Source organism: Bos indicus, chromosome 22 (genome assembly GCF_029378745.1).
Source record: "Bos indicus isolate NIAB-ARS_2022 breed Sahiwal x Tharparkar chromosome 22, NIAB-ARS_B.indTharparkar_mat_pri_1.0, whole genome shotgun sequence".
Classification (NCBI taxonomy): Eukaryota; Metazoa; Chordata; class Mammalia; order Artiodactyla; family Bovidae; genus Bos; species Bos indicus.
Genome location: NC_091781.1, coordinates 17,737,082 through 17,760,960, shown reverse-complemented (window position 1 = coordinate 17,760,960; position 23,879 = coordinate 17,737,082). Strand labels below are relative to the sequence as shown.

Here is a 23,879-nt window from a genome sequence, read left to right as displayed (position 1 = left end):
ACAGTGAAAACAAGGAGGTGATTAGATGAGAACATAACATAAACATCTCGGCTGTGTCTTTACAACACACTAGGCTACCCTCGCTGCCTGTCCTGATTACATTTCTGTAAAACAGCACGGATGTCGAATTCTGCTCCCCTAATGACTTCCATTTAAAAAAATCCCATGATGCTTTAATTTTGTTTTATATTTGTTTCATTCAGCTATTTACCGATGGGCCAAAAAATAAAAATAAAAAGGATAAAAACACTCAGAGGGCCTAAGAATATGAATGCTCACTATTCAAAGCTGGTGACAATTTCATACCATCCTGTTGCTATGTGAATGCTACGTGGAATTTTGTATGAGCCTACATCCCATAGACTGGGTTTCCTTAGAATTCTGTGCATTTGATGGGCAAGGAATGAACCACCAGCCTAGACTTTCAGTTTCCTTTTTAAAAGGATAAAGTTTGAAGAAACCACAGTGCCAGAAAAACCAGCTCAGAGAGGAGTAAAGTCTCCAATAAACAAGTTACCTTGACCAATGATGAGTGAGGGACTTGGAACCTCCTAGTGTCTTCCTGAAACATTGGGGGAACCTGGACCTTGATGTCCCAGAGCCTGGGGGAGGTTCCTCTTTGTGGCCCATCCACGGAGTGATCTGACAGAGAAAGGGGTCATGTTATGACCAGCAGACAGCTGGGAGTACCAGCTTTCATTTACTCATCAAAGAGTCTGGACCTTCACCTGGTACCAGGTATTAGGCTCAACCCGGGGCCAAGGGACTGGTAGGCACAGGTCCCCTTAGAGTCTGTGGTTAAGAACCTAAGCTCTGAAGTTGAACAGATCTGGCTGACTCCTGTTTCTTTGTACTTCCTGGCTGCAGAAGCCCACCCCAGCTCCTCTACCTCTGTGCCCTGCAATTCCCTCCTCTCTAAATGGGGGTAATGGTGCCACGATGGTAGTAAAACTGCGTAGCAGAAGGCACACCAATGCTTATTAGCCCAGGGCTAGTACGTGCTGAGCGATCAATAAACAAGGACTGGAACTGCTACCCTCACCACTCCCACCATCGCCTTCTTTCTCGTCCTCCTCCTCCATTCAAGGAAACAGACTCAGCAACAACCACGATACAATGGCATATGACGCGGTAAGTGCTTTGGACCAGAGCTGAGTGAGTGAAGGGTTCAGGAGAGGAAATCTTCATAGGCTTCCTAAAAGAGGGGACCCGTGAGCTGAGCCTTGGAGGACAGGCCATAGTGGTCAGCGTGGAAAGCAGGTTGAGCACAGAGCCTCCCAGACAGACAGCCTTAAGCCTTTGGGTGCTGCAGAAGAGGGCGGGGTGGCTCACTGAACAAGGAGGGGGTCTAGAGACTCGGGGAGGTGCTGGGGGTGGCCTGGGAGGCCGGCAGACGCCCAAGCACACTTGCTCCCTTTGCCATCTGGCCCCAGGTGGCAGAAGACGAACACTCGACTTTTTCAGGAACTCCTGCATACCACTTCTTGGACAAGGAAGCGTTTGCTAAGCTCAGCTCTGGGGAGGCTCCAGGAAGAAAGGCTATGCTGTTGTTTTATGGGAAATCAGGCTCAGGGCAGCAGAGCATCTTCCTCAGCGTTAGTAGCTAAGACAAGTCCTGACATTCACCACCAGCCCCGTCCATATCTGCTTCCAGTTACACCGATATCAGACAACTCACTTACTGGTAAAGGGCTGAAAAGTCCATTCACTTATCCTGGATTCACTGAAGGTCTCCAATCGATACTGCAAAGGAAAAACAACGTGTTCCCACCCCTGGGCTCATCATGCCACACACAGCACCCAAGGGCTGCTCCAAACAGGCTGGCAGTAGTGACTTCTCACAGGTGGCCCAGGGCACTCCTGCAGGGGTCACTCAGTCCGAGGCCTCAGACAAACAGATTAGTTGTGTCTTAAAAAACAAGGCTTTGGAGCCAGCAAATCTGGTTTGAATCCCAGCTTGGTCACTTCTAGTTTCATGTTTGGGGGCAAGTAACTCCACTTCTCTAAACACCCAATTCCTCCTCTTAACTGGTGATGATGGTTATCTACAGTGCAAGGCAGCTATGAGGATTTGATAAGACATATATGGAATGTGCTTCCCATAATGCCCAGGGCATTCAAGCTGCTTCACAGTGGCTGGTACTCATGATTCCTTGTATTATCCCTCACTGCAAACCCAGGAAGTGACAGAACCAACGTCACCACCAGTCACACACACACAGCCCCCCATGATTCCTTTCCCCCGGCCTCCCCAGACCCCCGCCAGCTGCCCCTCACCCGACACAGGTTCTGTTGCTTCAGCTCCAGGATGACGAGGTCGCTGGCGGCTGCGCTGCCATAACAGCACTTGGAGTTCACGAAGCTGAGGAGGGCTTCCCGGGCCACCTCTTCTGTCACCACGGGGACTCTGCCAGGGATGGAGCAGAGGGGCAGTGGGTGTGGGGACACCCTGCGGGCTCACCCGGGCCAGCCAGCCCCCCTCCCTGTGCAGATGTTAACTGAAGACTGGAGACTGGGGCGGGCAGGGAGTTGGGGGGCGCCATGGTCCCCAGCAGGGATAGAGCCCTCGGGCATCCACCTGGGCAAGGTGTCTCTGGCATTAGGAACTGTGTGAACAGACTGCCGGTGGGAAAGCGGCACCGTCTAGAGGACAGAAATGTACTTTAGCTGGAGTGTGGGGCTGGGGAGAAGGGCTGATAGAATCCTAGAACTTGAATAAAATAAAAACCCAAAAAAAACAAGATGAATAATGTCATTTCGTAGATATGGAAAACTGAGGTCCAGAGAAGATGTCACACAGCTAGACAGAAGCAGGGTTAGGCAGACACGGTTCCTGCTCTCGGGAGCTGTAAGCAGCACTCAGGAGGAGACCCCAGTCGAGAACCTTCTGACAGTGGCGTCCAGGAGACTTCCTGTGAGCCTGCAGCAGGAGAGCAGCACTGGCTGGAAGGCAGACGACAAGTGGCCCTTCCTCAGCCAACTCTCGGAGACTCCCCTGAGGCCCAGCTGACCTGTCCCTCCTCAGCAAAAGCCCTCCTGCCCTACCACCGCCACAGGCAGAGGCCCCTTCCTCCTTCTTCCCCTCTCGTCTCCATATTCTTCTCCATGGCAGCCCAAGTCCAAATGTAAGCCCTGCATTCACACACGCTGTGTCCCCAGCACCCCTGCCCAGGGCACAGAGAGGTCTGTGCACCCACAGACGGCGCACAGCAGATGGAGAATGTGGGGACTGGGGCGGCTAAGACAAGTCCACGGAGGAAGTGGGTCCGTGGGCACACAGGGCGGGTGGCCAACGAGCAGAAGGGAAGTGGTCCAGGCAGCAGTGGGGCGAGGAATCAGGAGGACATCCTCGAAGGCAGGACATAGCTGCTCTAGACTTACAACAGGCATAGCTCCTTGTGTCCACACACACCTGGCTGGACAGCCAGAGCTCTGCCCTGAGTCCTCCACACAAGGAGGGTCCGCTCCAGGGAGCAGAGCAAGTGCAGCAGACTTTTGCTAAAGGCTTAGAGAGCAAATGTTTTAGGCTTTGTGGGTCATATGGCCTCTGTGTCACCACTCAGCTCCTCTGTCACAGTGTAAAGGCAGCCACAGACACTAAGGGAAATAAAACGCATGGCCATGTACCAATAGGCTGTGGACTGGATCTGACCCAGGGGCTGTCATTTGCAACCCCTCATCTGGACTAGCGTTTTCAACCCTGGCGCAGTAGCCAGACAGCTTGGAAAGCTTGGACAAGTACACATTCCCAAGTTCCATCGCTGGAGAATCTAATCGAGTGGGACTGAACTCTGAGGCACAGTCTATATTGAAATCTGTGGCCCCTGAGATCTCCGAGAAGGGCTCTCAGGGGACAAAGGTGACCAAGGGATCGTCAATCATGACCCCGTGTGATGGCTCCCTGGGGGTCACCAGAGCTCACCTGTGTTCCAGAAATGAGGACCAGCATCTTTGTTCCTGGGGTCTCCCTGTGGTTTCTGAAGGTGGGAAAAATATCTGGTGTCCTGGAGGAGAGGGGAGGAGTCAGGGTTCAACAGTCTGGCTTCAAGGCACAGGTATTTGTGGGATGAAAGAAGGAAAAATGGGCCGAATGTGAGAAAGAACAGATGAAGAAGGAGGGTTCTAAGACCAGTATCATCCTGGGCTTAAATGGAGATGGACGTGGTCATGGAATGTCCATGGACACAGGGCCTATGCCCCTGTCCTCCAGTTCCCTCCAGACAGTGACAAGGGGCTTCCCAGGGTCCCCAGGGGACAGGGGAGTTCTCCCAGGCCAGCCTGTTCCACACACACCCCCTCGACAGCATCACCCCTAGAAGAGGCTGGAAGACCACACACTTACTGTCCCCTTGAAGGACCCAGTCACAGCTGGGCAGCGTCTCCAGGAGTTCTGCCGGGGGCGCCAGAGGACTCTCAGCCTCGAAACTGAGGTCTACCACACCTGAGGGGAAACAGGCAGTGCTGAGCCTCGGGGAGGAGGGGCCACGGCAGCTCAACAGGCAGCTGACAAGTGAGGGCCAGTACGTGGGGAAGAGCCCCGAGGTTTAAGTCAGCTTCACTGTGGTCCCCTCGGGCCCCTGGGGACACACACATCTGCAGGGCAGGCAGTGATGGGGTGGGGTGATGAGAGTAGCAGCAGTAATAATGAGGAGAAGATCATGAGGCAGGGCAGCTCCTGCTCGTCAGCACCTGCTCTGAGCCAGTCGTCAGGACAGGTGCTTCATAAGCAGCATCATATTCCACGGCCCCAGGGGACAGACACTGCGTAACAGATGCGCACACTTCTACGACGCTCCGCTCATCACAAGACGGACCTCTGTTTGCTCCCCTCTAACCTGGGCAGGCTTGTGACTGCTTCACCAAGGGAACACAGGGAGCAGAGAAGAGAACTGCGGCTCCTACTGCTGGCCTCCTGAAGCCAGCCCTCTTCAGGCCTGAGCTGCCAGGTAAGAAATCAGACCATTCCACTGGAGAGGCCAAGTGGAAATACCCACAGACTACGTGGACAGGGGCCCAGTGGTATCCTGCCTTCTCCAAGAACCCTGCCAAGCCACCAGGAATATGAGCACATTTGGGCCCTGTAGTCCAGATTACTGCCTGCCAGATCACTGACCCTTTAATGGACTGCATGTCTGCAACCCCCCGAAATTCATATGTTGAAACCCACACCCCCAACAGAGCTGGGACCTTTTGGAGGTGATAAGGTTGACATAAGGTCTTAAGGATGGAGTTCCGTGATGGGATCAAAGTCCTAAGAAGGTTGCTGTGTGAGCAACCAGTGAGTAGGCAGCTGTCTACCAGCCAGACGCCGGGTCTGTGAACTGGAAACTCAGGACAACTCATGAAGCCTCCCACACATGGTGCCTCACCTCACCATCCCTCCTGCAGGTGTAGAAGGCAGGACTTCTAACTCCGCTTGACATGAGCAGTGTGAGGCTCAGAGAAGTTATTCAAGTATCCTGAGGATGCACATTGCTAGACTTAGAGAAGGACAGAGGCTCCTTGCTCCAGCTCTAGCCCACTGGGCCATCCATCAAACCTGTTCCCCAAAGCCCCCATGCTGGGAGACAAGGATCCCTCAGCTCTGTCTTTCTAGTGGTCAATTGACCACAGGAAGTTGACTTTAAAGGGTGAGCTGATAAGCAGTTAGTGGAAAGGGATTATCTGCATTAAGTCACTGAAGCCCACTCGATTCAAGCTTTCAGTGGATCCACCTCATCTCCTGGATCCTTCTCTCTTTTTTCTTTTGCAGTTCTTTAAAGCCTGCTGCTGTTTATCACTACAAAAATAAAAATAATATGTTCTGTCCTTTAGAGATTAATAAAAACAAAGGCAAAAGGAATAAGATCTTGTTCAAAAGTAGAACAGCCTAGGTTATCTGGAAGTAGAGATAGACGGCAGGTAGTGAGGAAGCCTGAAATTTTGGAATTCAGGTCAAGAACAGTGAGGGAAAGAGGGGATGTAATTAAAACAAATAAAAAACCCTGGCTCAACCACCTCCCCCGTTAGGGATGTACTTGTCCTCTGACAGTAAGAAATACTAATGGATCTCTTAAAGTTCTGCCTCCTGGGTGGAAACTTTCAAAGGAAGCAGAAATAGAAGGACATTTGTAGATGTAGAGTACTTTTCTTAGCTGGAAAACTATATCTGTAAGTGAACGATTCTGCTGAGACCCTGGGGAAAGCCCTGGGACAGATGTGGGTATGACATAAAGTGACACCATCCCAAATCTTTGAACACCTGTTGCTGTGTCCTGAAATCCCAGGATGAGAATTCACCTGGAATTATTTGTTGAACCTTGGTTCTCAATATTATTTTGCTTCTAATGAGTTTACTAGCATTCTCAGCGACTCTAGCCACCAGGCACCCAGGGATCAGCAAACATTTTCTACCAATCAGTTCAGTTCAGTTCAGCCACTCACACGTGTCCAATTCTTTGTAACACCATGGACTGCAGCACACCAGGCTTCCCTGTCTGTCACCAACTCCTGTCCATCGAGTCAGTGATGCCATCCAACCATCTCATCCTCTGTCATCCCTTTCTCCTCCTGCCTTCAGTCTTTCCCAGCATCAGGATCTTTTCCAATGAGTCAGTTCTTCGCATCAGGTGGCCAAAGTATTGGAGTTTTAACTTCAGCATCAGTCCTCCTAATGAATATTCAGGACTGATTTCCTTTAGGATTGACTGGTTTGATCTTGCAGTCCAAGTTACTCTCAAGAGTCTTCTCCAACACCTCAGTTCAAAAGCATCAATTCTTTGATGTTCAGCTTTCTCTATGGTCCAACTCTCACATCCATACATGACTACTGGCAACACATCATCCCAAAGCTTTGAACACCTGTCGCTGTGTCCTGCAAATAACCAGGTGGTAATTTCAGACTATGGGCTGTACAGTCTGCCTCAGTCATTGTGCCCTGAAAGTAGTATTGTGCAGACAACAGACAATTGAATAAGTGTGGTTTGGTTTCAAATAAACTTTACAAAACTGGCAATGGGTGAGCTATGATTCATGAGCCATATTATGCCCTCCCTGACCTGCCACACACTTGTGCGGCTCGGTTTGAAGGGGATCAGGAAGGTGGAGGCTGGAATTTGAAACTTTCTGGGCTGGGGTCCATGCTCATTCATTGCAGTATCTATGAATCCAGTCAAAAGAATTAAAGACGAGGGGCAGGGTTGGACTGCAGCCCAAGGTGATTAGACTCAGAATCCCTGGGCACAGTGGTTAGGAATCTGGGCTCTGATATGCCACCATCTGAGCCAGGTAATACATGATACTGTCAGACATACATCCTCCCAACACTCAACATCCCCAGCTGTGGAAAAGAGCAGGTGATATTAGGGCCCATCTAAAGAGACAATCTGGTCCCATCACTTCATGGCAAATAGATGGGGAAACAGTGGAAACAGTGTCAGACTTTATTTTTGGGGCTCCAAAATCACTGCAGATGGTGACTGCAGCCATGAAATTAAAAGACACTTAACTCCTCGGAAGGAAAGTTATGACCAACCTAGATAGCATATGCAAAAGCAAAGACATTACTTTGCCAACAAAGATCCGTCTAGTCAAGGCTATGGTTTTTCCTGTGGTCATGTATGGATGTGAGAGTTGGACTGTGAAGAAGGCTGAGTGCCAAAGAATTGATGCTTTTGAACTGTGGTGTTGGAGAAGAGTCTTGAGAGTCCCTTGGACTGCAAGGAGATCCAACCAGTCCATTCTGAAGGAGATCAGTCTTGGGTGTTCATTGGAAGGACTAATGCTAAAGCTGAAACTCCAAAACTTTGGCCACCTCATATGAAGAGTTGACTCATTGGAAAAGACCCTGATACTGGGAGGGATTGGGGGCAGGAGGAGAAGGGGACGACAGAGGATGAGATGGCTGGATGGCATCACCAACTCGATGGACATGAGTTTGAGTAAACTCCGGGAGTTGACAATGGACAGGGAGGCCTGGCGGGCTGCGATTCATGGGGTCACAGAGTCAGACACGACTGAGTGACTGAACTGAACTGAAAGAGACAATGTATATACAGCTCTCAGCCCCAAGCCTGGCATGTAAAACATGCTTGGTCAATGCCTTGGACCTGAGGAAGGCAGGTCTTCTTCATTCTTTGTGTTCCTTTAAGCCAGGGGACCAGAGTGAAAATGTCAAACATGAAAAGAAAGGCAAGGTCATCACAGCCGCATTCCCTTGGAGGGCCACCACCCACCGGGAAGTTTTGACTCTGATGGGGCATCAACACTCTCTTGGACAAAGGAGACAAGGAAATGCCACGTGGCCGCTCTGTCCTGCTAGAAACCAAACAAAGAGGCAGGAAGAGGGGAAGAATAAGAGGTGGGAAACTCAGAGCTCCATCCATCAACTGGGAGTCACCCTGACCTCTGGCAACGTGTCAGAGCTAAATTAACCTCCCCATTATGTTAAAGACAAGAATAAAAACCTCCAGGCTGAAGCACAGTCTGACACATCATTTCCTGGGCAGATAGCATCAGGCACAACAGGAATGCGGATGTCACGGGACATTGTGTGGCGCCCAGTATGGGGAGCTCTGATGGGGGCTACCAGCCGCGTCACCATTTCCACGACACTGGGCTGCATTCTAAGGCGGTCGTCTGGCTGGACCACTGCCCCCTAACAATGCTGGGCCTGGTTTGGGGATGCTCCATGGTCTCTCTTGCACCTCATGACAATCACTTTTGTAGAAGGACCGCATTTTGTAGAAGGACAAGATGGGGTTCAGAGATGTGGTTTGAGACAACGTGCTCACAGCAGAGACAGAAACACTACTTAGAACTCAGAGCCTGATTCCAAGCCCCACGGCCTTTCCACTCAGGTGGACATCCCACTGCTCCAGGCACACAGGTCAAGTGGTTGCCAAGAGAGCTTCACAAAGGGCTACCCAGGTCGTGTTTCTATTCACTAGACACCAGCTGTTTTTCTTTTGTATAGAAAGGAATTTTTCTTACGGAGACAGGCACAATTCATGGATAACCCCTCAAGTTTCTGTTTTTAAAATGTCATTCCTCTGATGTCAGAGGATCAAAGGAGTCCATGTCTCCTGCTCCTGGTTAATCATTGCCAAAGCACTGAAATTTTAAAAGTGACTTCCATGTGGATGTCACATCCCAGAATGTCCCTATCCATGCCTCCTTTGGTACCAAAGTATATCACTGGAGGAATGCATTTTCTCTGAAGCTGCTCCACATTTTAGACACAAAAAATAAGGAGAAAAAAGCTTAGTGACCAGGAAGGGTATCTCAACTGGCTAAAGGGGATACCATCTTTCACCTAAGAAGGGACATTTAAATTATAGAAGTCCCACAGCAGCCTTCCTTTCTGAAACCAGGAAAAAATTTTACCTAGGTTCAGATTTCATCAACTTAGTTTCTAAAAAATTTCAGAACCATCTCACACCTTGCAGTAGACCCAAAGTGCTGGCTTAAGGTTCAACTGTGTTGGAAACCAGCATATAGAGTGACCCTACAGCAGAATAAGGGGTTTTAGATTTTAAAGGAACTAAAAAGAGTTCATCTTTCTCTTTACCTTGGTTACCAAAAAGGCTGATGCCAAAAGAGAAAGAGCACAAAATTGGTTTTTTCCATTGAGAGCAGTTTAAAGTTCCAGGGGACATAATCCAATCATTTTCTGATCATTTACTCCATGACTACTCTGGGCTAAGTGATATACTGGGCACTTTACATTAAAATTAATCTTTTACAAATTATACAAGATGACACAATGTCTATTTTTTTCTAGGGGGAAATAATGCTCAGAGAGGTTTAGTGACTTAGGTAAAGTCACCCAGCAATTAGGCAGCACTTGGATTTGAATTCAGCTCTGACATAGCCCATATCTACTACAACAAAACCCAAATATAAATGGAAAGCTAATGAGCAGTGCTTTAAAGATGAAAGACTGCAATCAACTATTAGCAGAAACTTATTACAATAATACTGCAGCTAAGTCGCTTCAGTCGTGTCCGACTCCGTGCGACCCCATAGACGGCAGCCCACCAGGCTCCCCCGTCCCTGGGATTCTCCAGGCAAGAACACTGGAGTGGGTTGCCATTTCCTTCTCCAATGCATAAAAGTGAAAAGTGAAAGTGAAGTCGCTCAGTCGTGTCCGACTCTTCATCACCCCATGGACTGCAGCCTACCAGGCTCTTCCGTCCATGGGATTTTCCAGGCAAGAGTACTGGAGTGGGGTGCCATTGCCTTCTCCACAATAATACTATGGATACACAATTCCAACATATCAGAGGTGAGAGTAGGTCCTCCCCAAATACATGCTACATTATCTATGTATATTCTCTCACTTCAATATGAAAAAGGACTCCAAGAAAACGTAAACTGAGCTCTCTAAGATTAGCATGCATTCATTTTATACCCCACTGAAGTTCTGAGGCTTGAAGCTCTGAGAAACCAACGTTAAAGGCAGTAAAAAGTGTTGGGCTTGCACAGGACCTTCCAAGTCACCAAGTTCAGTAAATCTGAAACTGTACTAATGTCACAGTCCTCTCTGAGATTCAAATGAGACCTGTGGATACCCTACCCCAACCCAACACACACAATACATCATATTTTGCCTTCGACTTCATGCTTCTCAAGTTAAGAACTTCTGACCAATCTCCTTTTACAGTTGGGAAGCTGAGGCTCAGAGAGGTTAAATGACTTGCCCAAGATCACACAGCCAACTGTCAGCAGGGCTAGAACTTGAGCCCTAGCCTCCCAATTTTAAGTCTGATGCTCTACTATGCTGCCTGTTCCAAATTTAGGAGCAAACATTTCTGTTTTAAAACATAGCACATCTCTTCTGAAAATACCACTTCCTTTTTTATTTCTTTAAATAGTTATCAGATTCCATTGAATTTCTGTCCCAGGAAGGACAAGATGGACTTCCCTGGTGGTTTAGATGATAAAGAATCTGCCTGCAATGCCAGAGGACCCAGGTTCGATCCCTGGGTCAGGAAGATCCCCTGGAGAAAGGAATGGCTACCCACTCCAGTGTTCCTGCCTGGAGAACTCCATGGACCAAGCAGCCTGGAGGGCTATAATCCATGGGGTCGCCAAGAGTCAGATATGACTGAGTGCCTGACACCATGACTAAGGACAAGGTGGGGTTACCTGGGCTGTGTTTGATGAGTGGCAATGAACAAGCCACCTTCTTGTTAGAGGGAGGTCATACATAAAAACCTTTCACTGACATTTCTCTAAAATTAGCTTCATCTAAGAACTGATGCAACTGTGAAATGGGAACCCTGATATTCGGGCCCACATTTGGCTCTGGAGAATGGGGGTGGGGACCAACTATCAATCAGAAAAAGGAAGGATAAAGAATCTTAAGATTCAGATAGTGTTACAGGATTAGGGAGGAAAGTTCTCACCTTGGTTTCTGCCTTCCTTTCCCACTGCCCAGGGGTACCTAATGGGAGAACAGCCCGCAGGGTGCAAGTGGGCTTTTCAGGCAAGAAGAAGGAGGGAAGGAAGGAAGGGATGCTGTAGCAACACAGATGCAGAACCAAGACAGTGCTGAGGGCAGCAGAGAGATTTCAACTCAGTGGCCCCTGGAAGCGGCACCCTTTGCCCTGCCCGGCTGTACTCACTGTCATCGTCACTCAGATCCCTGTCCATGGTCCAGATGTCCAGTCGAGGAAGTGTCTGCCCTCCCAGTGGGCCCAGGCCGCTGGGATCTGAGGGACCACCCTCGGCCCCTCCCAGAACAGCGGGCCCATTGTTGCCCGATTTAAATACAACAGAGGGAAACATCTGCGGGGAAGCTGTGAGCCCATCAGAGCACTGCTCGGGTCTAAGTGCTGCTCTTGAGGCTCCTCCTCACAAGACCCTCCACTTGCCAGGCTTGTGCTACCAATCTCCTGCATCCCCACACAGTCCTATGAGACAGGCACTTCTATAGAGCTCATTTTTCTGAGCAAGAATTCAAATCTTCATCTGTCTAGACTCTTAAAGTCAGAGCTCTTGACCCCTGTGCCACATGGCTCATCTGAAGGAGACAGGTTCCTGAGTGCTGTGTGGGCAGGATGGGGGAGGAGGAGACACCAAAAAATGTAAACTGTAATAACCATGAGGAGGTTACCTCCCCAAGGGGCAAAGGAGAAGCACATGGGATCTCTCAAGACTTAAGTGTCAACCTCCTGGGCTCTCAGGGGAATTGTTGAGGCTGGGGTTATGAAGTGATGCTCCAAAACCACACGGAACATTATGGGCAGAGCCAGCTCCTGACCCAGGCTGCGTGGGCCCAGCTCTCTGTGAAACATCTGTGGGTTTTTAAAGGTCTATTCCTAAGCCTTCTGCATCAGGACTGGAAATGCCTGCAACCCCAACCCTTGTAAGGATACCCCTCTCCTCTAGAGGAGTCTGAACAATGTTCAGACTGGACCTGGTCAGCTGCTGCTGGAAGCAGAGAGCTCATGAGCTGGCACCACCTGCCCTGGATCCCTGGCAATGACCCCTCACATCTGGACCTGGAGTTTTCTAGCCAGGACAGCCTGGCTTGGTAGGGCAAGTCACATTCCCTGTGCCCTGCCTGCCCAGCCCAGCAGTTCCCATAGGATGTGTCACGATGCCCACAATAGACTGTCGTGCTCGCCTGGGAAGCACTGTGACTGAGGAGTACGGGCCTGGCCTCGACAGCCACAGCAGGCACAGAGATGTTTCCAGAGCGCCCTCAGCCTCACTCTCCCACATTCACCCCCACCATCCACTGCCCACCCTCAACAGAATGCTGGCGGCAGTCGTGAACACAGGAGCAATAATCTGACAAACGCTTCTTGAATATGCGCAGACGACTCAAGGCTCACAAATAGGTTTTTTTATGGTGGACTGGAGCACTGCTTTCTTTAAACCTGAGAGTTAATTCCATTACTGCCTATTCATGAGAAAGACCAAGACCCTCAAGAACTCATTTAGCTTTTTGATAGCTCTGTACATTGAACAATGATTTTAAGCCCTTGGAGAACTGTCCCCATGGTAATAGGATTACCATAGATGTATACGCCTGGTGTGTGTATCTTACTCTAAATATAATATGCATGTGTGTCTACATCTTTCTCTGTATGTGTGTGTGTGTATTTGAACCTAAACACGACAGATGATAGACAGAGAGAGGCAATTTGTGGCTTAACTAAAACCATACACCACTGTCACATGTTGAGTATTTTGTTGTTGTTCAGTACTTTTCAGGCAACAATGTATGCTTGCCAAATACCCTTCTCAGCATTTGAAACAATCATAGGAAATTATTAAATGGCAAACAAAAGAACAGAATTTTAAATACAGCTGAGTACTAAGGGGTCCAGAAATCTCGAGGCTGCAAAAATGCAGACAACCATTACCTGTACCTTAGGAACCAGGGAGCGGTGATCAAAGGCAGCAAAAGTCCCTTGCGGAACACTAGGTTAGATCACACAGTAGCGGGTTAATAAATCTCTCTTGAAATACATGGAGAATGAACAAATCAACTGACAGACCTTTCTAATCTTGCTTAGGCATCAAGACAGGAATGCTGTCTGCAAGTACAGTGGCATGCTCGAGTGCCTGAGGGCAAACAGTATCCATCACCACGTAGTATTCAGGTGTCAGGAGAAACAAGCATTGTTAATTCTAGGATCCAGGCCAGTATGAAGTTAATACTGGTTCCCACCTCTTACTGGTATCAGAGGGGGGCTTCAGGTGGGTGAAGAGAGGCACCAACTATGTTCCCAACATTTTACATTTATCCTGTATTACTGCTGCTGATATCAAGGAAAGGGTTGCTTGTAGCTCTTCTTCCTGAACCTGTCCCCAGTGGTCCATGGATGTGGTCCATTATCACACTCTTCACATCCTGCACATGGTAAGTACTCATGAAACATTTGTTGAATGACCGTTAAGTATTTAAGAGTTAACTCTATCTGTTTACTGCTAAGAATCTTGTTTGTTCTTGGAAATAAAGTCTGCATGATCTCATAGTTTGCTCTCTGAGTCGTGAGAGTACTGTGGCTGTGGGACTACTCAAAGTAGTCATGGCTGTGGGAATTGTGTTGGGCAGTACAGGGCTTTAGAAGAGAATCCAGAAGTCATGGTGTTTGGCACCAGCTGAACACGATGCTGAGCGAAATGCCTAAAGAGAGGGCTTAGCCAATAACCGCAGGTATTTAAAAGGCTGTCATGAGGAACTGAGTCTCAGGACACTCATGCTACAAGCAGACTCACTGAGAGCCAATCCAGAATGGGGGAACCATTTCAACATATCAGAGAGAAGATCTGTCTAGTGACAGATCTTTCCACTGACTTGGGCCTCTCCAAAGAATATTAAAGCAGAAGCTTGATGACTAGACAAAGTGGACAGTAGTAGAAACTAACAGTTTATGGCTTCAGAGGCAGTGTAAACTGGGTTCAAAATTCAAAAGTGGATGCTGCAGCACTATGGCCCCCTTTGAGTGCATACCTGGAAGACAGTGAAAGGAAATCCTCCTCGTGGAAGAATCCTGAGCAGTGAGCCTGAAAGAAGAAATGGCCACCAGTAAGAGTCTCTACCAGGCTTCCCTGGTGGCTCAGATGGTAAAGAATCTGCCTGCAGTGCAGGAGACCCGAGTTCAGTCCCTGGTCAGGAAGATCCCCTGGAGAAGGAACTGGTTACACTCTCCAGTATTCTTGCCTGGAGAATTCCTTGGACAGAGAATCCTGGCAGGCTATGGTCCATGGGGTCGCAAAGAGTTGGACACAACCCAACGACTAACAAGAGTCTACCAATTCATGGGCAAAATGCTTCTGCTAGACGGTCGGAACTTTAGAAGGAAGTTCTGGAATACTGGTGACAAGGAGGTCTGGAAATGAGGAATATTGATAGATTTCTCTGAATGGGCAAAGAACACGAAGACCTTTGCATCTCATGTTACTGTTCATCAAAGAGTGACTTCAGCAGATTTCAAGCATCCTGTAAAGCTGAGGTGTGACCCATCCTGGGGTTCAGGCCCTTCCTGCAGTTACTCTGCCACTACCTGGTGGGTCATAGTGGTAGGGACAGAGGGTGTGCATGGGCTCAGGAAAATGGCTCACTGTGGCTGGTCTGGCTACTGCCGAGAGCCCAGTCTGCCAGGAGCAGAGGCCAACAAGGAGTCCCAGTGTGGTGACCAAGAAGCCCCCTGGTGGCAGGATGAGTACCCTGAACAGCTTCCATCATGGAAGAGGCAGTGTTCTGTGCTTCTGAAACACTGGTTACTCACAATACTTCCACCTTTCCTGGGCTCTAGCAAAGAAGGGACAAAGGCTGCATCCTCCAAGATGGAAGAAATCATCAGACCAGGCTGGACGAGAGACAGAGACTTCTGGCAAGTAGGTCTCATGTTTAAGCCACCACAATGTTCACCAGATGCACCTTCAACGGTTCAGGAAGTGCCCACCATGTGCCCAGCCCTGAAAAAAAAAAACAAACAAACAGGTAATTCCTTCACTGGAGGAACTCCTGGTCTTAAGTGGGAGACAAGTTCATAACCTAGTACTTAAAAATCAGAGGCCCAGAGGCTGCAGCAGAGGAGCAGACAAGATGTTCTGGAATGTCAGGGATCAGGCACTATGGGGGATACACACATTGGTGTGGTCGTGGCAGAAAATGCACCACTCACTTGGCTGGTGACACTGGAACTGTTGAATGAGTACTGGGGGATCTCCCTGGTTACTTAGACATCAGACTTCCTTGTGGGAGACCTCTCAGCCAGTCCAGGCTGATGACCTCTTTGTATTAGAGGAGGCAGCTTATACTTGGTTCTTATAAGGCAGCTCCGGACAAGCATCAGCCCCCACTTGTGTCCTCCCTGTGACCACACCTCAGACCCCTGGAAGCTGTGGCTGGTTTTTCTCCCATCAAAGTGGTGGCCACTCAACAAGGCCAGTGTGTCTGGTTTCAGGCTCTTGTTTCTCAACCAACTTACCAAGGGGCTTACCAATATTACAAATTCTCAGTTTCCACCTCCCAAAATCCTGATTAATTATGTCTGTGGTGGAATCATGGGTCGTGTCTCTTTTTACAAAACAACTGGGAGATTCCAATTCAGGTGTTCTACACTTAAAAACAAAACAAAACACTGACTTAGGGATCAGCCCAATTCAGCATTCTAACTTCTTTCTTTTAAGAGTCATTTCAGGGTACAAACCACAGCAGAAAATGAGGTGAAACCTACTTGAGGTGGGTTTTTTTTTTTTTTTTCCTTTTTATGGAAAGGATTTTTGTGGGGTCAAGATGAAGATTAATACTGGATTAAGTTCTTTAGTAAGATCATTCTATCGACCCACAGATTTTCATTTTCCTCTCTCAAGGGCACAGATCTTATAGGGGTAACAGCAATCACCAAAATAAGAACTGAGGAAACTTTTTAGATTCATAGAGCATTTTCTAAGATGTCATCTCATTTGGTGGCAGCTCCAACTTGAGCCATCCTAGGACATTCAAATACAGAAGTCATCTCTTTCATGTCTCCTCTCCCCTTTGGATCCCAAAGAGCCACTAAAACCAGCTGATAAGCAGATGGCATCAAGAATTCACCTAGAGGACTTCGCTGGTGGCACAGTTGATAAGAATCCTGCCTGCCAATGCAGGGGACCCAGGTTCAGTCCCTGCTCTGGGAAGGCTCCACACGCTGCAGAGTAACTTAGCTCAGGTGCCACAGCTACTGAAGCCCACATGCCTAGAGCCTGTGTTTCACAAGAGAAGCCAGTGCAATGGGAAGCCCGCACACCGCAACGAAGAGTCAGCCTGCTTACCACAGCTACAGAAAGTCCACGTACTGCAACGGAGACCCAGCACAACCAAAAATATACAAATAAATTAAAAAAAATTTTTTTAATTTTTTTTAATAAAAAATAAAGAATTCACCCAGAATTTTTATGATTCAGGATTCAGCCATTGCTACACAAAGCCAAGTAGAAAGGCTCAATTCTGGTCAAAGCGAACTGTTTTCATGAAAGTGGTGGTGGTCATAGAGCACCTAAAAAAGTTTAATTGTGCACATAAAATTGACCATCTTAACCATACATTCACACTGCATAACCATGACTGTCATCCACAGATGATGGTGGATTTTTTCTTCATCCTCAGCAGAAATTTTGTACCTGTTAAGCAATAACTTCCCAATCCCTGTTCCCCACTGTACCTGGCAAGCACCATTCAGCTTTTGGTCTCTATGATTTTGACTACTCTAGAGATCTCATGTAAGTAGAATCGTACAGTATCTGTCATTTTGTGACTGGCTTATTTCACTTATATTGCAGGGTTTTCACGGTTCACCTGTATTATAGCATCTGTTAGAATTACCTTCCTTTTTAAGGCCGAACAGTATTCCTTTGTATATTTACATCATGGACACTCAAGCTGCTTCCACCCTTTGGCTATAGTGAGTCATGCTCTTGTGAACATGGGTGGACAAATATCTCTTCAAGATCCCACTTTCAATTCTTTGGGGTATATACCCAGCAGTGGACTTGCTGGATCATACAGTAATTCTATGCTTGATGCTTTAAGGAACCGCCATATGATTTTCCACAGCAACTGTACATTCCCACCACAGGGTTCCAACTTCTCCACATTCTTGCCAGCATTTGTTCTCTGTTTACGCAGTACTTTACAGCTTACAAATTGTTACTAGCTCCGCCTGACGGATGTTTTCTAAAGGCTCAGAGAGGTGAAATAACTTGCCCAGGATCACACAGTAAGAAGCCAGGCCGGAGCCTCCTAATTCCTGGTGCCATACTGTCCCCTTGCCACATGGCAACACCTAAGCACTGGTTCCAAACTCAACCTTACTCTTTCCAGATGGGGGTTCTGCCCACCCCCACCCCCCCATCTACAGAGTTCTCAGCACTCAACTCATTTGTCCATTCAGTGAACATTCACTGAGCATCTACTAGGAGCCAGGCCCTGCCCCAGGCCCCCTCAACAGCCCATATAAATAAACCTGGATCCACCCACAAAACCCCCTCAGGAGCCAGGACTGCCCAACAAAGGAATTCTACCCCACAGGGCCTGGCAGCTGCGATAACATTGTTCCTGGCTTATCAGCAGGCTGGTAGATGGAGATCAGTGGTGCCCATGACAGGAATCGAGGATGGAGTGGAAGAGAATGGTCTTGACACAAATAAGAAACTGGCCCACGTGGGAGGTTCCTGGAACACTGCACCCAAGCACCTTCCTCTCCCTGGGAGCCAGGGAAACCGGCACATCTCTTCAGCCCCAAATCAGGGGCTCCTAACTGCAGTGACAGAAAGGGGACTGAGGTCTTTCAAAGCCTCCTAAATGCCAAGGATGAAGACAGATGCTTTCACAGGTGCTTTCCCACCTAAATCCTTATAGCAACCCCATAAGGTAGATATTGCTGTCTTTACAGATGAAGAAGCAGGGGCTCAGAGAGGGTGAGTGACTTACCCAAAGTCACACAAGCTCAAGTACAGCAGAGGCAGGATCTGTTGGCACCAAAGTCCTAATGTAGGCCAACAATCCTATGCATTTCTATGTGTTGTTGTAAGAATCTGGGGGAAGAGAGAGTGATGTGATTTTCTGAACTGGCTACAAAATGGCTCCATCCTCATAAACCTGGCTACCCAATCAACCAAACAGGAAAATCATGAAGAAAGGTGTGAAACTCTAATGCTGGCAATTCCCTGGCCTTTGGAAGGTCACTCTTCAACCTTCCCTATTCTCCCAGAGTGATGATAATCTGAACCTCTGTCTCCTTGACAATACAGAAGCCACACTTCAACAGATGTCCTTCCCAGGCCTTCCTGGAAATTCCCAAGGATCACTCCCATTGCACTAGTCCATGCAGGGTGTGCAGCCACTTGACACTCTGGCCAGATGTCCTTGGCTCCTCCCTTTAATCTCCTCAGGGTCTCCGCTCCCCATCACTCGCTGTCCCCTTGACTTTAGTGAGGCCCCTCCTTTAGGTCTTTAGAACCAGGCTATCTCACTTTACAAAATTCAGCTGCAAAAACTATGGAACACAATGGAAAACTTAATCTGGAAACCGGTCACATAACAGCAGCTGGGTTCCCTCAGTCCTGACTCTCCAGGGAACCCCAAACTCACCAACTCCTGTAACAGACCCTGGCCTGCCACTGTCTTACAAGGGCCTGGCCACATCCCCCAGTCGGGGGCTTCAGCAGGCAGGCCCTGGGCTGCACCCTCAGCTCCGTCAGGACTAACTCCCTGGTCTGGGAGCAGCCCAGAGGGGGTCCCTTATGGAAAGGCCCTGGGCAGAAGGGAGCTGCCCGGCCCCAAGGCATGCCTCACCCTCCAGAGGGGCCCACGACCAGGCACCGGCCCATACAAGGTCTCCTTGCCTGAACCTGGTCCCCACAGAATCCACCGAGGCCTCTGCTGTGACTGCCCCACAGCTCAAGTTCCCTCCCTGCGGGCCTGCACCTCTGCTCCCTCACAGGACGGGGTCCCGAGACACCCCCCACCCCACTGCCCTCCTGCCTGTAGATTCCTCTTCAGGCTTCCTCCCAGGAAGTCGGCCCAACACGGGCTCCACATTATGTCCAGCCCATCGGGGGCCCCAGCCCCTGCGGTCCCTGAAGATGGCAGGCCGCACACCTCTCCTCACTCTCACTTCCTGGGGGCGCCGAGGTGGGGATGGGGCCTCCTCACCCTCGACTCTAAATCTAGAGGCCTGGACTCTCCTTGTGTCCACCCGTGCTCACTCCCGGGTGACTCCACACTGCTCCCTGACCACTAACCATTTCCAAATGTGCTCCCTTCCTCTGAGCTCCAGGCCCCTCTCCAGATCTTCACTCGGCTGTAACAGACTCTCAAACTGACCCCTTGACTTCTGTGCCCCTGACCTCCGACTCCCCTCTTCTCCCCATATGCGCATGCAGGTCAGCCCATCACATCCACTGTCTGGGTCACGTCACAGTCTGACTCCTTGCTCCCACTGTGTCTGAGCCCCCACCCTCTTCCCCCTGGGTCATCACAGGAGTGTCTCCCTGGTCTTCCTGCTGCTCCCCTCACTCCCCAAGAGCCTGTGTTCCACAGAACCCTCAGACTGATCCTTCTATAAATGCACGTCCCACAGCGGCCCTCCTCTGTTCAACAACCCCCGGCTGCCATCTCACAGGTCCCGAAAGTCAAGCCCCTGCCACAGCCTGTGAGGAGCACCCCACACTCCTCCTATCCTCCTGCCCTGGTGCCCGCTATCCCCTATTCCAGTACCCCCATTACACCAAAGCCACACCAAGCATACTCCTACCTCAGGACCTTTTCTGTGGCTGTGCCCTCTGCCTGGAATTCCAGACCCCACAACTTATTACCTCACCTCTTTTAGGCCTTTGCTCAAATGTCACCTTCCCAATGAGGCCATCCCTGACCCCACCACCTAAAACTGGACACCCCCACAACAACTCCACCAGCTCTCCAGCTACACAGTCCTACTTCCTGCTCTTGTCTTTCTTCACAGCACTTACTACAACCCAACACTTAAACTATCTTACTGTTTTATTTAATATCTCACCACCCTATAATCGGGATATAAAACTCCTGAGGACATATTTTTGTCTGTTTTGTTCCTTGCTGCATGCTGAGCACCCTGAACAGGGCCTGGCAAGTAGCAGATGCTCCATAAATATGTGATGAATGAATGAATGCACACTCAACATTATCATGCCATGATTTCATCATCCCATTGTTCTAGACTTCTGAGATTATTCAGATGAGAATTCTGAATAATCTGAATTCAGATTATTCAGATTATTCGTAGATTTTTTCATCTATGGAACAAAAGAAAGAAAAGAAAAGAGAAAAAGAAAGAAAAGAAAGAGATGAGACTACTAGTAATTTTTTAAGTACCAGTTTGTAGATTTGCACGCTTTGAAGAACAGGAACCCAGTCTCAGAATGTCTTGTTACAAGGACAGAAGGAGGAAATTCACTGTGACCCTCAGGGGCAATGGCTCAGCTAAGGATGCTTCCCCAGCAGCTGGGAATACGGAAAGCCCTGTCCCCACAGCGTCCTAACACAGACGGGTGACAGCTCAAGATCCAGCCCGTGGCTGCAGGCACATTTCTCCTGGGGCTCTTTGGTAGGTCCAAGCAGATATGCTGCCTGGGTGCTTCACATCCTGGCAGCTAGAAACAGTTTCTGTGGCCTGGCTGCCAGCCCCTCTGGGTGAAGACCTGGGGGAGGTTTTCCTCCTCAGCTCCTGGGACGCAAGGAGGACGGAGCCATCCATTCCCAGCAGAAGTCCTAGAGGCTAGTCTCCTAAAGCTTAAGGCTGCGGCCACCAGCAACTTCCTCCCTTCCTCTTCCCTTCCTCCTATGCCATTCATTTGTCTCCACAACCAATTTGGAATTTTTAAATTCTATTCGATCACTTACATTTTCAAACACAAATTCAATTTGCTCTGTGAGGCCGAGGGACAGCCCTGCCCTAGCCCCTGTGACCACAGAGGGGGCTTCCATCGTCAAGGCTCCGGGGTCCGACCTGTCCCTCCTTCCACAGCCCCTGTGGAGGGTGTAGCTGGGAGGGGTCATCATTGCTGGGGGTGAACACCTGCTGGCATCTCAGAAATCCTCTGGTCCTACCTCCCCACCATACACGTGGGGAAACTGAGGCCACGGTAAGGGAAGGGTCTTTCCCAGGGTCATGTGGCAGGAAGAAGCAAGCCAGCACCCAGGATCTTCCATGACAGATAGGCCCTCACATTTTGCCCTGAGGTCCCCAGACATGAAGTGGCTTCTTCGGGCCATGCAGGGAGCTGCCAGCAGGGTGGGGTGCAGGAATTAGGGGAGTTGGGAGCAGAGTCGGGCACAGGAATTGGGTACTTTTCACTCATCACTAGCGATAAGCTCTGACCCTGGCAGAGACCTCTACAGGCGCCAGAGCCATAAGTAAGAGCAGACACACCAAGGTGCCTCCCTCAAGGCCAAAAGTGGCAGAGATGATTTCTCGTCCCCCTCCATATTGGGCTTCCCATCTTATGTCAGCTGGAGACACCACCCTGAGCAAGGACGGACTTGTGGCCACAACCCCAATCTAATCACCTTCCTCCCCAGGCCAGCCCTTCCCTCCTCAGCTTCTTCTGGCCCAACAGCTTCACCATCCCCACACTCACCCCCCAGCCACACAAACTGGAAACCTCTAGTTATCCTCAACTTCGCCTCTCTTCGCCCCCGACACCCACTGCCCATCTCTCCTCCCCCCATCTCTGGACACCTTCCTCATCCCGGCCCCCACTACGCCTCCATCCTGGGACCCGGGCCCCTCTTACCTGCTCTGCAGTACCAGCCAGCGGCCATGGGTCTACACCACACGCATGCTCCTCGATGACCCCGGGGCTGAGGTGACCACCACCAGATCCCAGAGGGAAAGCACGTGAGAAGACGACCCCGAGTAGCTCAGGTCCCAGACAAAGCTGCAAAATACTCTTCCCTTCTCCAGTTGAGTCACCCACCCCACCCACCTTGGACTCTTCTCCCGGATCCCCGGCCTCTGCACCGCTGCCTCCCTGACACCCCACGGTCTCAGGTGCTCTGGGAAGGGCTCGGCGACCTTGTGGATCCGGAATGTAAAGGGCTTCACTGGCTCTAGACTTCTCCAAACAAAACAGCCACAAGACCCTGGATTCCTCCAAATAAAACAACCACAGGGCCAGCAAACCTTTGTGTCACTAACAGCGGCCGCGCCGCACAACGAAACATCCTGCTCGTAAGGTTTACCAAGGCTCTGCCTTTACTCATACTGATCAGAGTCCCTCTTCCCGGAAGGCAAGACGGAAGAAAGGGGAAAACGGGGAAGGACTGAAAGCTCCTTTCTGCCACACTTCACAAGCTTCTTAGTTCAAATCTTCTGTGGCTTCCTGTCGCCATGGAACAGAGTCTAAGTTTTCAATCTAACTCCCCAAAGCTTTTCTAGCTGCACCCCTCTCACTTTCCCCTGACCCTCCCACACCCCTGGTTCAGTCCAGACACGGGGCTCAATACCAGTAACAGAGAAATGACTGAAATACTGTTCATGAGCCTTTTGCTCTTACTGATAATCATTTTTAATTGGGTGGGGGTTTTTTTCTTTATGTGAATTTCATTTAAATATAACACGCACCATAATAATGTACAAATTTAAAACACAAGGCTCAGTGAATTTTCACAAAGTAAAGGCACCCATGTGACGACCAGTCAGATGAAGGATAGAACAGGACCAGATCCCAAAGCCCTCTCGTGCCTCTTTTGGGTAACCACTCCCCTGACTTGTAACACCAAAGCTCAGTGTGCCTGTTACTGAACTTCATGCACTTGAATTCATACAACAGGGATGTACATTAGTCATCTCAGGCTGCCGTAAAACTAGCCTGGAGGCTCACACAAGAGAAATCTATCTCCCACATTTCCGGAGCCTGGGAGTCTAAGATGCAGGTGCCAGCATGCTGGGCTTTGGTGAGGACTCTTTCCATGACATGCAGATGGCCACCTTTTCTGCTGTATATTCACATGGTAGAGAGATATTCACATGGTAGAGAGAGAGCGCAAGCTCTCTGGTCTTGTCTTGCCAGGACACTAACCCCATCAGGAGCTCTAGCCTCATGACCTCACTGAATACTAATCACCTCCTCAAGGTCCCACCTCCAAATATCATCACATTAGCATGGCTGGGGCTTTCATGATTTGGACCTCATTTGTGTCTGGCTTCTTTTATTTAATATTACATTTGTAAGAATTATCCCTGGCCATCTTTAACATTTCCTGGCATTCCATTGTAGGAATGTACTGTGATGTATTCAATCATTCTCCTCTTCATGGACTCTAAAATTGTTTCCTATTTTTTGCAATTACAAAAAAAATGCAATTTTTAAAAACTCCTTGTACATATGCCTGGATTGACATATTTCCACAG

At 49.3% G+C, this 23,879-nt stretch overlaps 1 protein-coding gene across 2 annotated transcripts in view; it reads right to left on the bottom strand.

The window, feature by feature from the left end:
- The window catches only part of SSUH2 (ssu-2 homolog), a 33,680-nt gene extending 10,717 nt beyond the window's left edge, over window positions 1–22,963 (bottom strand). The window contains exons 1-6 of one of the 2 annotated variants that reach the window (XM_070776290.1): window positions 22,261–22,963; window positions 4,343–4,441; window positions 3,923–4,004; window positions 2,278–2,407; window positions 1,683–1,743; window positions 518–642 (exon numbers count right to left, since the gene is read on the bottom strand). In XM_070776290.1, coding sequence (XP_070632391.1) covers window positions 518–642; window positions 1,683–1,743; window positions 2,278–2,407; window positions 3,923–4,004; window positions 4,343–4,441; window positions 22,261–22,288 — 525 coding nt within the window. In that variant the 5' untranslated portion in view covers window positions 22,289–22,963. Of the gene's footprint in view, window positions 1–517; window positions 643–1,682; window positions 1,744–2,277; window positions 2,408–3,922; window positions 4,005–4,342; window positions 4,442–11,606; window positions 11,988–22,260 lie in introns of those variants that run through there. The other variant, XM_019985093.2, reaches the window with a different exon arrangement.
- Window positions 22,964–23,879: the final 916 nt, after the last annotated feature.